This window comes from Pseudonaja textilis, chromosome 4, assembly GCF_049901715.1.
Source record: "Pseudonaja textilis isolate UNSWEBS1 chromosome 4, rPseTex1.2, whole genome shotgun sequence".
NCBI lineage: Eukaryota > Metazoa > Chordata > Lepidosauria > Squamata > Elapidae > Pseudonaja > Pseudonaja textilis.
The window spans coordinates 37,520,718-37,534,901 of NC_141993.1; the positions used below are offsets into that span (position 1 = coordinate 37,520,718).

Genomic DNA, 14,184 nt, shown 5'->3' on the forward strand with positions numbered 1-14,184 from the left:
AAAACAAGAGTTGCAGAAATGAAAGTTTTCATTTTTAAACTCCTGAAAAATTTCCATCAAAGCATAGGATGCACAATACTGATTTCAAACAAATGCACACAATTCTAACATAATTTCTCTAAGGTTAGACAATACACTGTACATCTCCCACAAGAAACGTGTATGTAGTTGCAACCTTACTTGTGTCAGTAGCAAAAGAAATTCAAGATTATCTTTATGCTCCCCCCTTATCCTTCCTATAGTACAGTAAATTAAAGGGAGATACCTGAGCTTCTCCTAAATGTTATATCTTTGTTCTACACTTTTAAAAAATCTAGTCCTTTTGCTTTGGTAATCATTTACGTGTACCTGTATTTCCATCAGTTATTTTTCTTACTGTCTAAAAAGGTATAAAAATGGTTGGATGATTTTCAAAATTTTTGCAACAAGGGCAGAACCTCCATGTGTAGGAAACCCTCTGCTTGCTAAAAGATTTCACAAGACAAATTTCTTCATCATTCTTTCCTGGCAATTTTATTAATGCAGCATAAAGGCTGCAACTATTAGAAAGGCTCAGGCAATGAAGCCATTTGCATATGTCTCTTAGCCCACAGATAGCTGGATGAATATATGGACATCAGACTGGGAAAGAAATCTCAAAAGTAAATCCTTCATCAACTTAATATTAGTATGAAAATTTAAAGGGGAGTTTGTCTGCCCTGTGTTAGTTAAAATAATATATAGGAGTAAAACAGCCTTGGGTCTATAAAACCATGACAAAATGATTTAGCTTACAAGTTGCTTATGTGAGAAAGGCTGGTGAGAGAAAAGTTGATGATAATTTCAAATTTAGACAAGTAGATAATTTCAAATTTAGGAAAGTATAAGAAAGAGAGAATGGTAAAGAAAATGTACAAATAAATTATTTTCATAGCAACTTTTTGAAAAAGAAGCTGATAAGTTGACTTAGCATTGGCTGATTGTGCAAATCAAAACAAAAGACCTGAACACAGAGCTACCATATACAGTTTTTTATTTGAATTGTATCTTATAAAAAAAAATGTTCCTCCATATACTTACTCATTTCCATGTCGGAAGCACCCAAATGCTTCTGTGGGGAAAGAATCAGCCGATGACTTCACCATTGCCAGGGAGATGACCTATTTAGGACTCCTTTCATGCCCCCATTAATGAGCCCATAAAAGTGATGCCTATTTATCTACTCACATTTGCATGATTTCAAACTGCTAGGTTGGCAGGACCCGCAGTGAATGATGGGAGCTCACCCTGACACACAACAGCACTGGGCTTCACATCCAGGCTTGCAAATTGTCAAACCAGTGTCCTAATCACACTGAATACACTGAGGTGGGGGAAAGTGTATGTTCACCACACACAGCAGCAATACATCATAGTGTACAAAATCCATCCTATGTAATATGGCAAGATTGAGATTTTCTATATTCTTACCTGAGACTTTTGAAATGACTTTCTTGTGAAAATAATATACTCTACAATCCACCTAAGTCAGGGGCGTCAAAATCATGTCATCATGGCGGTGTCATGTGACATATCATGACTTTTCCCCCCTTTGCTAAACTGGGCATGGGCATGGCCAGTGTGTGATGCATCCGCCCCGTTCTTTCTCCCTTGCAATGGAAGACAATCCATGTAAGGCTGTCTTTCTATCTCTTTATACCAATTTCTTCAATCCGGATTAATCAAAACAAAATTCTCTGAAAGGTGATGTTGTATCAGTGGGACATAATCTCCTTTTCCTTGTCACTTGTCAAGAGCACTGAATGTGAATATTCTCAAGGCTATTGTGCTAAATGGTTACTTGAACTGGTATTTCATTGGTTTCACAGAGTTCTGACAGTGACCCTGTGGTATGGATTGGTTTGCTTTTTCCAGCATTTTTCTATTTAAATTCTGGCCTTGCTATTTGATGCAAGGTGATCGGAGCCTTATAACAGTAGCATAGATTGCTCTGATAGTTTTGCAAATACAGATTGCTGGGGAGGAGGAAGGAAGAAGGAATAAAATAGTGTGCTCCCACAATAAACAGAAGTCACATTCTGATAATGGCTTATCAGATTTCAGACCGCAATGGTTAGAAACATTGCTTCCACATATTTTTCAGGAAAGTAAAAGATAATTTTATTCTTCTGTTTTATTCTTATCAAAAGATTTCATTGGATTGTTAAATTGTCAGCGAGATTACACAGAAAGAAGAGAGGACTATTAAGCTTAACCATACAGTATAATTGTAGTGAAATCTTTGTATTTCATAATGATAGGCAATGATTTCTTCCACAAATTTGGAGGAAATTGGAAGATATCTGCACCTGTCAGCAGCCCATCTTGTACAGAAAGGAAACTATAAAGCATTTATAGCACAAAAAAGTTTATAGGCAGTCCTCGAACTTACGACCAAAATTGAAACCCCAAAATATATGTTGCTAAGTGAAAACTAAGTCATTTTTTACCCCATTTTACGCTTCTTGCCACATTTGTTAAGTGAGTCATTGCAGTTGTTAAATTACTAACCCGGTTGTAAAATGAATCTGGTTTCCCCATTGACTTTGCTTGTCAGAAGGTCGCAAAAGGGGATCCCACAACCTTGGACCACTGCAACTGTTATAAATGTGACTCAGTTGTCAAGCTTCTGAATTTTGATAATGTGACTAGGGGAATGCTGCAATGGTCATAAGTGTGAAAAATAATCATAAGTCACTTTTTTCAGTGACAACGTAACTTTGGTCACTAACGGGCTGTTCTAAGTTGAGGAGTACCTCTTTTGGGGGATACCATGTTCATTGCTGAATGAACCAAATACAGCAGCTCAGTAACTGGATTGTTAAAGGACTTTTTCCACTAAGTATTCTAGCTGAATAGCACCTGAATCAGAAAATGGAAACGATTTCGACATGAGCACCATATAGTGCTACATAAGGCAATGAGAAATACTATATTCTACTGCCATAGTCCGTTCATTTTACTTCGGTGTACAATGATCCCTTCTTTTCACTGTTGGCATTGTTTGTAATGACCCACAGCAAGAAGGAAATATACAGTACTTTCAGTTGACCTTTATTTTATTTCAATTGGTTAGTTATAATCTTTTGGCTGCTGCTTACTCTTTGCAGTTAATTAAGTGACTTATAGTAATAATCCATTTCTGAAAAGTCAAGTTGAAAGATAAGGGTATAAACCAGGTGTGGTAATTCAGTGGTTTAAAAAAATTGGCAGTTAGAAAACCATCACATTTAAGTGCATGGATCTGCACATCCTATGCTAACATTAAAATATTTAGATTCTTCGGAAGAGCTTGATCTGGGAGAAGAAACTATTCCAGATTGAGATAGTAAGATTGAGGTGATTCTCCAGGTCCCACAAGTTATCTTCTTCTGGAAGTTGGAATTTTTGTATACATGTATTGGATAAGCAGATTACACTATCATGTGGTCCCATATATATTAAAAAGATCAGTGAAGCTGGTTAACAAGTTGCCATGTGAACAGAACTGGACTGCTTATACTTCACATATTTTCTACCTATTTTACCCCAGTAGTGAAATAACTGTGGAATTTGGCTCCTTATATGGGGGGGGATTTCCTGCTTTATATTAGATCACAGAAGCAAGATTTCATTGCAAAATACTGTGTAGTAATTAAAAAGAAAACTGTAAAAAAGGAAACAGTGCAAATATATTGGCTTAATAGTTTGTTTAAAAAATGTTATGCTTAGTATATTTTTAAAAGACTAAGAAAACATTAATAAAGATAATATTCTGCCAATCACTGGATTCCATGACCCTAAATCTTTAAAGGAATTAAAGCTCAACAACAGTTGTAGAACTGCTGTCCTAGGCCTTGACTCCTAATCATCAAACCTTTTTGACTTCCTCAAAGTGAAGTCTTCAATAATGTGACTATTTTTCATATTTGTTCTATTACAGCGAATCTTTAACAGTGAGACATTCACAATCACAACACAATATTTATGGCATAAGCTCCTTGATAAATTCAACCTGTTTTGTGAATTATTCCATAGATATCATGCTATAGTTAATTCAGATTCCACTATTACATTATATTTGACATGGGTGGTCACGTTTAAGATGATAACATTAACAGTATTAATATTGTAAACCTGAAAAATAACTGCATAAAAAGATAAACTAAGGGGATGGAATGATTCTCTCTGAGGAAGACTTACGCTAGTTGGGCCGTTTTATTTTGGACAAACAGTGAGGTGGTAGTATTATATAAATATTCATATTTTACAGAAAATGCATATAATATTCTAGCAAGATAAAATACTTATGCTTATAGCTATAGAACTAGTCAACAAAAGATAATATTCTCAGCTTAAATTACTTCAAAAAGGAATTAGATTAGTTCATTTAAGGATAAAACTGTTAATGGTCAATAGCCACAACCATATGATCTTTATAATTTGAGATGAAATATGTTTTTCAGTTATGTTTGGCCACTAAGGGAACAATTTTCTAGGTGTGATTCACGGTATGCTTACTACCAACTATATAAATGCCTACATGGCATAGAATCTTGTTATTTGAGTGATCTTCTGTGGTCTAAACCAGGCAATATGAGTTGATAGGGTTGGCATGTAATTCTGAATTAAACAGTATCATCTTTTGGAAGGCAGTGTTGTGGTTTGCCAGCAGCCGGTGCAGGCAGCAGAGGTGTCGGACAGTGAGAACGAAAGGGAACCAATCAGGGAGTCTGGAGAGGACTTGGATCAGGGTCCTGCATCTGATGCAGGGATGGGGCAGGACCATCTGAGAGTGGGACACTGCCTTCAGAGCCTAGCAGCAGCGAAGCAGAGGACCCAGGGAAGCCTGTTCCCAATGCACATGTACGCAGAGCTGCTAGAAGGCGAGAGCAGCTGAAGCAGAAGGGGCAACTCGGGAGTAAGGCTGGGAGGTGATTGCCCCTCCCATAAGGGATAAAAGTCAGACCTCAATGACGAAAAGCTTTGCAGAAAGCAAAGCAGTTCAGTAATTTCCGAGTCCTTCTTGAAGCTGTGTACTCTGATTGGTTTTTTCTGGGTTTTTGGTTTATGTTAGCCTTATTTGGACTTGTTTTTTTTGGCAGCATTCCACAGCACTGAAAAATGTGCTCTTATCTGGAGGAACTGTGTATAATTAGTTTTTGGCTGGGAATGCAAGTAATTCCCAATGTCGCATTAAAATAGGTTTTACTTTTGAAATCAGTTTGTGTTTTATTAAGTTTGATGAAGCATGGGTCAGAACATGCAGGAAGCAAGCCTTTGTCATGATATCTGTCCTTTGGAATGAAATTACTCCTACAGTCATCCTAGTCCCCAAGTTTGGACTAAGGTGAATAGAGACCCTTATGAGTTTTGTTGTTAATCAGAGTCACCATCTTGATCATTATTTGTTTTGTTGGTTTGGTTTTGTTGAATTTTCTTTTGTTACTCTGTGAGCTGCCCAGAATCATTTTGAGTTGGGTAGTGCTTAAATTGAATAAATAAAATTAAATTAGACATTCTCTTTTTATGGTAAGACAGTATCACAGGAAAATATAATTTTAAAACTTGATTTTAATGTCTGTTTTTCAACATAACATTTAATAATATTTTTCATTTTTGAAGATTTTGATGGAAATAATTTCCAACTTGTACAAAATATATAAATAATGCAATAAGGCCGCATTCCTACACCTGTATAATTGTAAATATATCCATTATGTCCAGTTGGACTTACTTCTGCGTATCCCACACTTGTGGTAAACATATGAAGAGATACATGTAATACAAGTAAGGCTTATCTTAAATATCACAGTACCAATTAAAAAGTGCCTAATGTCATCACACAGATTTCAGGAATGACAATTAAGTCTAATTTAAAATTCTGTAATTAACACTTAGCTAATTTCATTAGCTCCACTTCACAGTAAAACAAATATTACTCAGAATACAGCTAGGAATGTTACACATATTTATGCATACCTCTTTTCATTTAAAACCTAGTCTATTGTGTGTTTCCTCAAGACCTAATTGATTATTAGGCCTATGCAATGTTATCTAGACTTGCATTGACAAGGTTTTTTTTTCTAAGTAAACTTCCTTGGAACTGGCTAAAATGCTTCAAAGTTGTACAGCATCAATGTATGTGGTGGAACTCAGCATATTCTTCACAGAATATGCTGTCCATCCTGGAGGAGCTTTGGTGCACACCAGGAAGGCCGCTGGTAGGTTGCTTTGGTGTGTCAATAGTGCTCATAGTATTTAATGAAAGTGTCCAGCATGGAAGACACTACAAGGTCTGCCGGAGAAGCCTAGGAGGAGCTGCAAAGCAAAGTAATGCAAAACAGTACGTCTTAGAAAAGAAGCGGCTATGTTGCTTCATAAAGGATGCTTTATCTGAATACTCACTGAAGCAAAGGCATTCATTCAAATATGTAATTTTATGAATATTGTTAAAGGCCTAATTGACATCATAAGTAGAGTTGGTCTGCGTATAATGTTCCCCTTCTTATCAAGTCACATAGAAACAGCCGGGAGTAATATTCAGAGCTGAAAATCGGGCTCCTGCACTGATTCACTGTAGCTTATAGAGGGAAGGGAAGGCAACACTAATTCATTATACAATAACAACATATACATTTTTACTAGCTGTCGTCAGGAAAACATGGTTAATACCTTTGAATTATCTACTTAGGCATGTGCATGCAATTATCCAGTTTTTTAGCATAACCAGGCAGTTCAAAGCTTCATAGTAGAGTGATGACGATGCCTTGATGTAGAAGAGAACAATTCATCTGCTTTTTTTTCCAAATGAAGTGAAATCTTAATTTCCTATTGCATTGACTCCTATTTCTAGTAGACAAGAGTTATAACATTATGTCTGTATGCAAATACATTTGTTTATCTGAACAACAGCAATGATTGACAATATACAAATGTGCAGCAACTTAACATTTTTAAAAATTAATTAATGAATTAAGTCTTGCAAAATTGAAAAGAATGCTTTAATGTTGAATTTTCCTAAATCACTGCATTGGAAATACTGTATAAATGGACCCAGGTACCACAATAACCTCTGAATAGTTATTTTCAGCCATGCTTTGTATAAAATCCAATTACTTTTAGTTTCATGTGATTAATAGCTATTTTAATTCAATCATACTCATTACATACTATCACTGACTAACCCATTCACACTACCTTGTTAATGAAGAGACCTGAAACAGTAAAAAGTCCTCTGTGATTCAAATAGTGAACAGATCAGGATTAAAGTGTTTTCAACCTTAAACCCCAGTGCTCTTGAAATCAGTGTTAAATGACAACATAAAGTATAAAAACATACATCACTCTAGTAATCTGTGAACTGCTTTGTATGATATACAGACTGATGAGATTTAAGCGTTAAAATGAATTCTTACTCTCATCCATTTACACCACACCCAGAACTGATTACCTAGTTTACAGAAAGTATTTACAGATCCAGGTGTAAAAATGTCTCTCTCTGAAAACCTACAGGAATTACTGAGCTTTTCCTTGTCTTTTTCACTATTTCTTCATTGTTCCAAATATACTACTATTAAGGAGTGTAACTAAGATTGTAGCGATCCAAGTACAAACTTGGTTTTGCAATAGTCTTTCAATACAGCATTATTAATTGATTTTTTTCTAGTTAACAAGTTTGCTATTGTCAGGTATGAGTGTGCAGAGCTTCAATTCTACTGCAAATGGTGAAATTTTAAACATATAAAATGCAAAAAGAACCTAACAACAAGCACATTCGACTGAATATTGTAGACAAGTTTAATGCTAAAAGATTAAATATGCCTGCTATGTTATAATGCACCCTCTATTTATATATGATCCTACAAGTAAGTTTATTTCAGAGGGCTTGGAAGCAGAATTTATTAGTTCTGTTTTATATTAATTTATTCCTACCACCATAGATTTAAATAATGCCCTTATGTAATGGCTTATCAAGATGGATACAGCTATAGTAATCTCTCTCTGCTTCTAAGACTAATATATTCTGATATTTAGATTTATACCACACCAACTTATTTTATAAGATAATTCATCCAGTAGAATTAGGTTCTGATAATCTCAGCAACCAAAAAGGGGCAGTTTATATTTAAAATTTAATATCCTAAGTATCTAATTAAACACAAATTATGAAATGATATAATGACAGGAAAGAACCAATACAAAGTATTAAAAAGCTAAAACAGAAAGATCTATTAAGTAGCTATTAAAGTAAAACTAAATGGAACTAAGTCAAAATCATCTGAATCTGGTTTTCTTTTATTATGGCCACTATTTAGAAAACTTTAAAGGAGATAAAACAAATTCATAGAAAATTAAATGATAAGTAATCACTTCATGTGATGCCGTCATGTTAATTCCAAAGGCAGAAGCAGAATGCATTTAAATAATAGGACTAGAGAGTGCTACGTTCCTCAGGATTTTGTCTGCCTGTTAGGAGAAAAAGAATGAATTTGATAGGCCTTTTTTACATTATTATTGAAAAGCACAACCAATTGATTCCCTGGAATTTCATATCTGACTTTTGCCTAATTCCCTAGTTTACAATATTTATTTTATTATTAAACACAAGTTGAGATATATGGAGAAAAATCTGCAAGTGTTTTGTCCAAGATTTACCTCAGTTGGCATGGTCCAATTAGGTTTGGGAACTGCAAAATGGCCTTACACTATAACTTTTGGGAAAGAGAATTTTCTTGCAGATGTACATTTCACAATGAAACATCAGTATAGCTGCAGTGCTGACTGCCATAAGTAATTTTGATCAGTAATGTATTGGTAAAGCAATAAAGATAAACCAGATGCAATGGTTTCAAAGAATGATGGAATACACCTGTGGGATTTGTGCAGTGAAGGTTTTTCCCCCCCAGTATTATTTGTATAACTTCATGGGAAATGTGAAGGCAATCTTAAATCATGACGGGCAGGAAAATGTTGGACTGAGTCTAGTTCACAAATTTTAAACCATATTTTAAGATAAATATCCAATTGCTGAAAAGCTTTTACAAACACAGTTGTTAGTCAAGACGATATAGCATTGCTTAATACCAAAACTGTCTCTACCAATGTTAAAACAAAATTCAAGACATTCTTTAGTTATATTTCTATTGTGATAAAAGATAGTTTTTTAAATAAAAAACCTTTCTTTGTTTCTTAAGTAGTATTGCACGAATGACATATCCCATGGGAAATCACAACTTCTAGCTGTCTTCTAAAGCATTCTCATTCTTTGACCCCTTCCTTCTGTTGTTCAAGTTCACTCAACAGATTTTTGCCTGGTATTCCTGCTTTTGTGGCAAACAAAATAGCAGCCTGCTTAAACCCTAGAGATTTCAGGCTTCTCGCATAATCAGCAAATATTGCATGGATTAACTTCTGTGAAAGGCAGGTTAAGGAATATAGAAATGAACAATCAGGTATCAGACTTCTGGATGAAATGCTTAAAGCTGGCGCTGTGTTTAATCCTGCTACTAGATCTGAAAATATTTAACACTGAAATGTTTCCAATTTAACTGCCTGTTATCACTTAAACACTTTAGATATGTAATCCTTTTTATTTTTGCCTTAGACTGAAGAAAAAGATTTACATGCACAGCACCTAATAAAGAATTCCACTATTCCACTATTAGTAGATTTCTATGCTTGAATTTATGCATAATTAAAAAAGGATATTTGCATCTTCGTTAACTTCAATAGTGCCATACTTAAGGCATGCCTCAAGAAACAATGCAGCTCGATCAAAATGTCTCATGCTGTTGAAAACAAGAATAAATGATTGTGTTAGATAATTTTTGTCACTGTGCAGAAATACTTCTTCCGATATATGAAACAGACACAGAGCTTTGATGCAAAAGTTCAGTCACAAAAATGTAAATAAAAATCAATAAAATATATGTGTTTCTATTCATAAAAGCAAATAAATATATTACTACTCAAATATATTATGGAAAAATGTATGGTGAGAGAGACAAGAGTTGGATCGTTTCTATTCTATGTCATTTGATTTCATTTTCAGTTATTTTTTCAACTATTATTTCTGTAAATTATTTACAAAAAAATAACTGACACCTGGAAAATATACTACAAACACCTATAAAAATAGAGTTTTCCTACTAAGGAATTTTTATTTCCATTTCCATTTTTCTTTATATATTTCTGCACTAGACTTTCAGTCAGAATAAAACTAGAAATAGGCAATACTACAAAAACCTCACGACTCACTCCATGTAATGATATTTGTTGAGCAACATAAACAAGGTATCACTTTTGATATTGTTCCTTAAGCAACTAATCAATACCTAACATCATATTCATACACTGAATTCTCTCAGCTAATTCCCAGATAGTTAGGTATCCTAAATCAGATTCTTTATAGAATATACTTTTTCTCTGGAAACATATCTATTTGAACTGAAAAACAGGCATCTTTATTTAGACAGATATTTAAATGACTTCTGTTTTGACTTTCAAGAGGTTGCATCTAGTTGATATTGTATTTTTTTTACTCTTATTTTTTTTTACAAAGTGCAAAGCATACAGAGAAGTGGTTAATATTTTTAAGTCAACAGAATATATGAACTGACCTATGTAACATCTCAGCCACTCTCATGAAACAACCCAGGGAAAGTAGAACAAGGATTGCCTTGGATTTTTGATTGATTTGTGGAGAACAAAGGTGATCCACCCAACGCTTCAAAACATCTGCGCATTCTGCTGCATTCAGGCGAACCTAAAAAAGATTCAAAATATTTGAAAACATTCTAGAACATTCAAGTCACATGTGCCTGTAAGGTACCTAAATGTAATAACTCTGAATTTATATCACTTGCTTTAAGTTATTTTCTAATTATTTAGAGAATAATGAGAAACAACCTGCAATTTTTGAAAACTGACATTGATAAATATCCACCAGTACCTCTAGTTCACTCACGGTTTAAGGCTATTTGTAAACACTTCCTTTGAGCACATCAGCTACTATTTTTCTCAGCTTTTATTATACATGCCATTATTTCTTAACAAGGAGCAAAGCAAATAGGACAGGAATTACGTTGATAAACATCCTACCTTTGCAAGCCATGCAGCTCGATTCCATTCCCCATAGGTTTGTAGGTAACGACAGGCATCAGCAGCTTTATCTATTAAACAAAGTAACTGGACACCCTCTGGGGGGGGATGTAAAGAAGGAATGTACCAAATCTTAATGAATCACAGTTCAAATTTAAAAAGTTATCATATTGTTCTGACACGGCTCTCAAACACAACAGACCCTCTGTATTTAAAAAAATTTTCCTTTCCTTTATTAGGAGTGCCAACAGCAAAAAGTCTCTCTCTGTCTCACACAGCAGGCTAACAAGGGACAGCTGGCAGGGACATGAATAGTTGTCTGGCCACACCTATTCATCTCTGCCTCCTGCCTTTTATCCCCAGATAGGGGGGGGCTTCGCTAGCAGCAGCGGTGGCTCTTCCATCCCCAAGGATCAGCCCATAGATTTCCACTGCTCTCCTCTCCTCTCCTCTGCCTTCTGCGCATCCATGTGTGTTGTGGTTAGCTGGCAGCAGGTGCAGATGGCTGAGGAGAGTGACGACTCAGATGCCAGGACCATTAGGGAGTGGACTGCTGCCTTCAGAGATTGTGGGGGCTGGCAGCAGTGATGAGGAGGTTCCGAGGAGCCTGTGCTAAGTGCACGTGTGCTCAGGTTTGCTCAGAGGAAAGAGCAGCTACAACAGCATGGGCAACTCGGGAGTAAGGCTGCAATGTAATGGCCCCTTCTTCAACAAGATAAAAGCCAACTGTGAAATGAACGTACTTTGCAGAAGGCAAAGACGTTTTGAAACTCCAGCCTCATGGACATTCCAGTATCCTGAGTTTGTATTTGAAGATTCTTATTTTGCAAATTATTTTTTGTCTGTTATCTTTTGGCAAGTCTTACACAGTTTGGCAAGGTTTGTGCTTATCACAGTTAATCATTTTATAAAAGCATTACAAGGTTTCTGTTCCTTTTGGATTGTTTGATTTGTTGGAAAAGGGCATGGGTCAGAACAGCGTGTCAGGCACTGGACCCCAGCTGTTCCTCCTCTTCCTCATCAGCACCTCCAGATCTGGGGGCTGTTGACATCAGAGGATAACGGACAGCCCACACTCCACCTCTGTCTCTATCTCTGACAGCTCCATTGCCTCTTGCCCCCCAGAGCTCTCAGATTGCATTGATGCTGGCCCTGATTCCCATGCCACCTCCTCATCTGTGTTGGCTATTGGAGGGCCGGTGGCTGACAGGCCACAACACACATCTTTTCCAGTTTAAAATGATAGACCAATGCTTTTTGTAGAGGATAAAGTACAAACAGCTTCCTAATTTATAACTTTCTGATTCAATTTTAGGATATTCACAACCATTTAATACTGTTTTAGTCTTCAGCACATGACAACTCCCCCCCCCCAAAAAAAGATACAAGTAGTCCTCAACTTACAACCACAATTCAACCCAAAATTTATGTTTCTAAATGAAACATTTGTTAAGTGAGTTTTGCCCCACTTTATGATGTTTCCTGCCATAGCTGTTAAGTGAATAATTGCAGTTGTGGAGTTATTAACATGGTTATTAAATGCCATAGCTGTTAAGTGAATCACTGCAGTTGTGGAGTTATTAACATGGTTGTTAAATGAATCTGGCTTCCCCATTGACTTTGCTTCTCAGAAAGTCACAAAAGGTGACCACATAACTCCAGGACACTGCAACTGTCATAAATACATGCCAGTTGCCAAGCATCTGAATTCTGATCACATGATCAGGGGGATGCTGCAATGGTTGTTAACGTGAAAAACAGTGATAAGTCACTTTTTTCAGGGCTGTTGTAACTTCAAATGGTGACTGAGTGAACTGTTTTAAGTCGAGGATTAACTGTATATAAACATTTCAAAGCAGAATTCATTTAATCACAGTATTTGACTGTGGACAGAATTTGCCTCTATTTCACTTCCATTCTTTTTAATGCACTAATAAAACAGAGACCTGTAGAAATAAGATGTTTATCAATCTTTATCAGAGGAAGGAGAAAATAGGCCTCCCCTGCACATTATTAGATGAAATTAAAGTAAATCTAAAGGAGGGATTGATAATGTTGTAAAATTGTTCCTATATACAGAAAACTATATATATATGTATATATATTAATGAAATATAATGTATGTGTCCCTTTTTGTCTCTTGTACTTTGTAAAGACAACGTGATGTCTAGCATTCCCCTCTGAGCTAAATAATAACATCTATTTTAATAGCTGCATGCTCAAACTTTTGAAGCATTCTTCTCTGAATTTACTATGGAGAATGGAAATTATACCTGCCAGCTTTCCATTTGCAATCATGTTTGTTGCTACCAATTTAATGGTACTTTGGGAAGGGCCTGAAGAAGTAACTGTGGTGACAAGACATGCCTTGAGTGAATCACAATAATAATAAGGATTCTCGGCACTGGTTTCCAAAAGCAACTGCACAGCTCTGTCAGTCTGGAAAGAGGAAAGCAGATAACTATCAGAGTGTAACAATTTACATCACCAATATTGCTTAATTTTCTCCTATATTTCTAATAAAATACATGTATCAAAGAAGATTAAATCAATACAAAAAGCCAAAATTGGCAGCACAAACCTGGCCCAAAAGCAAGAGTTGATCTGTGCATTTCCTTGTGTGATCATAATTTGACCTTTTAGCTTCTTGAATATTGACTCTTTCGAGCTGGAATTTCTGCAGGAATCATAGAAAAAAAAAAATACATTTTTTGATAAAGGATAAAATCTAAAGTAAATTGGCATTGAGGAATAGAATAAAATTTGGTTCAATTTCCATTGTTGTTTCAGTTCCATATTCATGTATGTAGGTAAAAATATGGTGATAAAAACATATGAAAAGCTTTTGAAGAAAATGTTAAAATGCAAGGTAAGAAAGTTAAAATAAACTGGGAAGCAAATGGAACAAAATTGGTATCAGAATTAAGCAAATAGCTGTAAAGGGAATTAGGAATAAGAAATATTAAGTTGAGCATTAATAAGCACTGAGGCTTTGCCCAAGATTATGGCTATGGATTCAAGTAGAATATGCGCATGATAAAAATGCTGCTAAAATAAGTTTTTATTAATAGTCAATAGTATAAT

At 35.4% G+C, this 14,184-nt stretch overlaps 1 protein-coding gene across 2 annotated transcripts in view; it reads right to left on the minus strand.

The window, feature by feature from the left end:
- Positions 1-5,553: 5,553 nt before the first annotated feature.
- The window catches only part of WDR11 (WD repeat domain 11), a 48,536-nt gene continuing 39,905 nt past the window's right edge, over positions 5,554-14,184 (minus strand). For both annotated transcript variants that reach the window (XM_087932639.1, XM_087932640.1), the window contains 6 exons: positions 13,682-13,777; positions 13,374-13,539; positions 11,101-11,198; positions 10,620-10,765; positions 9,708-9,788; positions 5,554-9,412 (listed from right to left, as the gene is read on the minus strand). In XM_087932639.1, the coding sequence (XP_087788765.1) occupies positions 9,259-9,412; positions 9,708-9,788; positions 10,620-10,765; positions 11,101-11,198; positions 13,374-13,539; positions 13,682-13,777 (741 nt within the window). In that variant the 3' untranslated portion in view covers positions 5,554-9,258. The remainder of the gene's footprint in view (positions 9,413-9,707; positions 9,789-10,619; positions 10,766-11,100; positions 11,199-13,373; positions 13,540-13,681; positions 13,778-14,184) is intronic.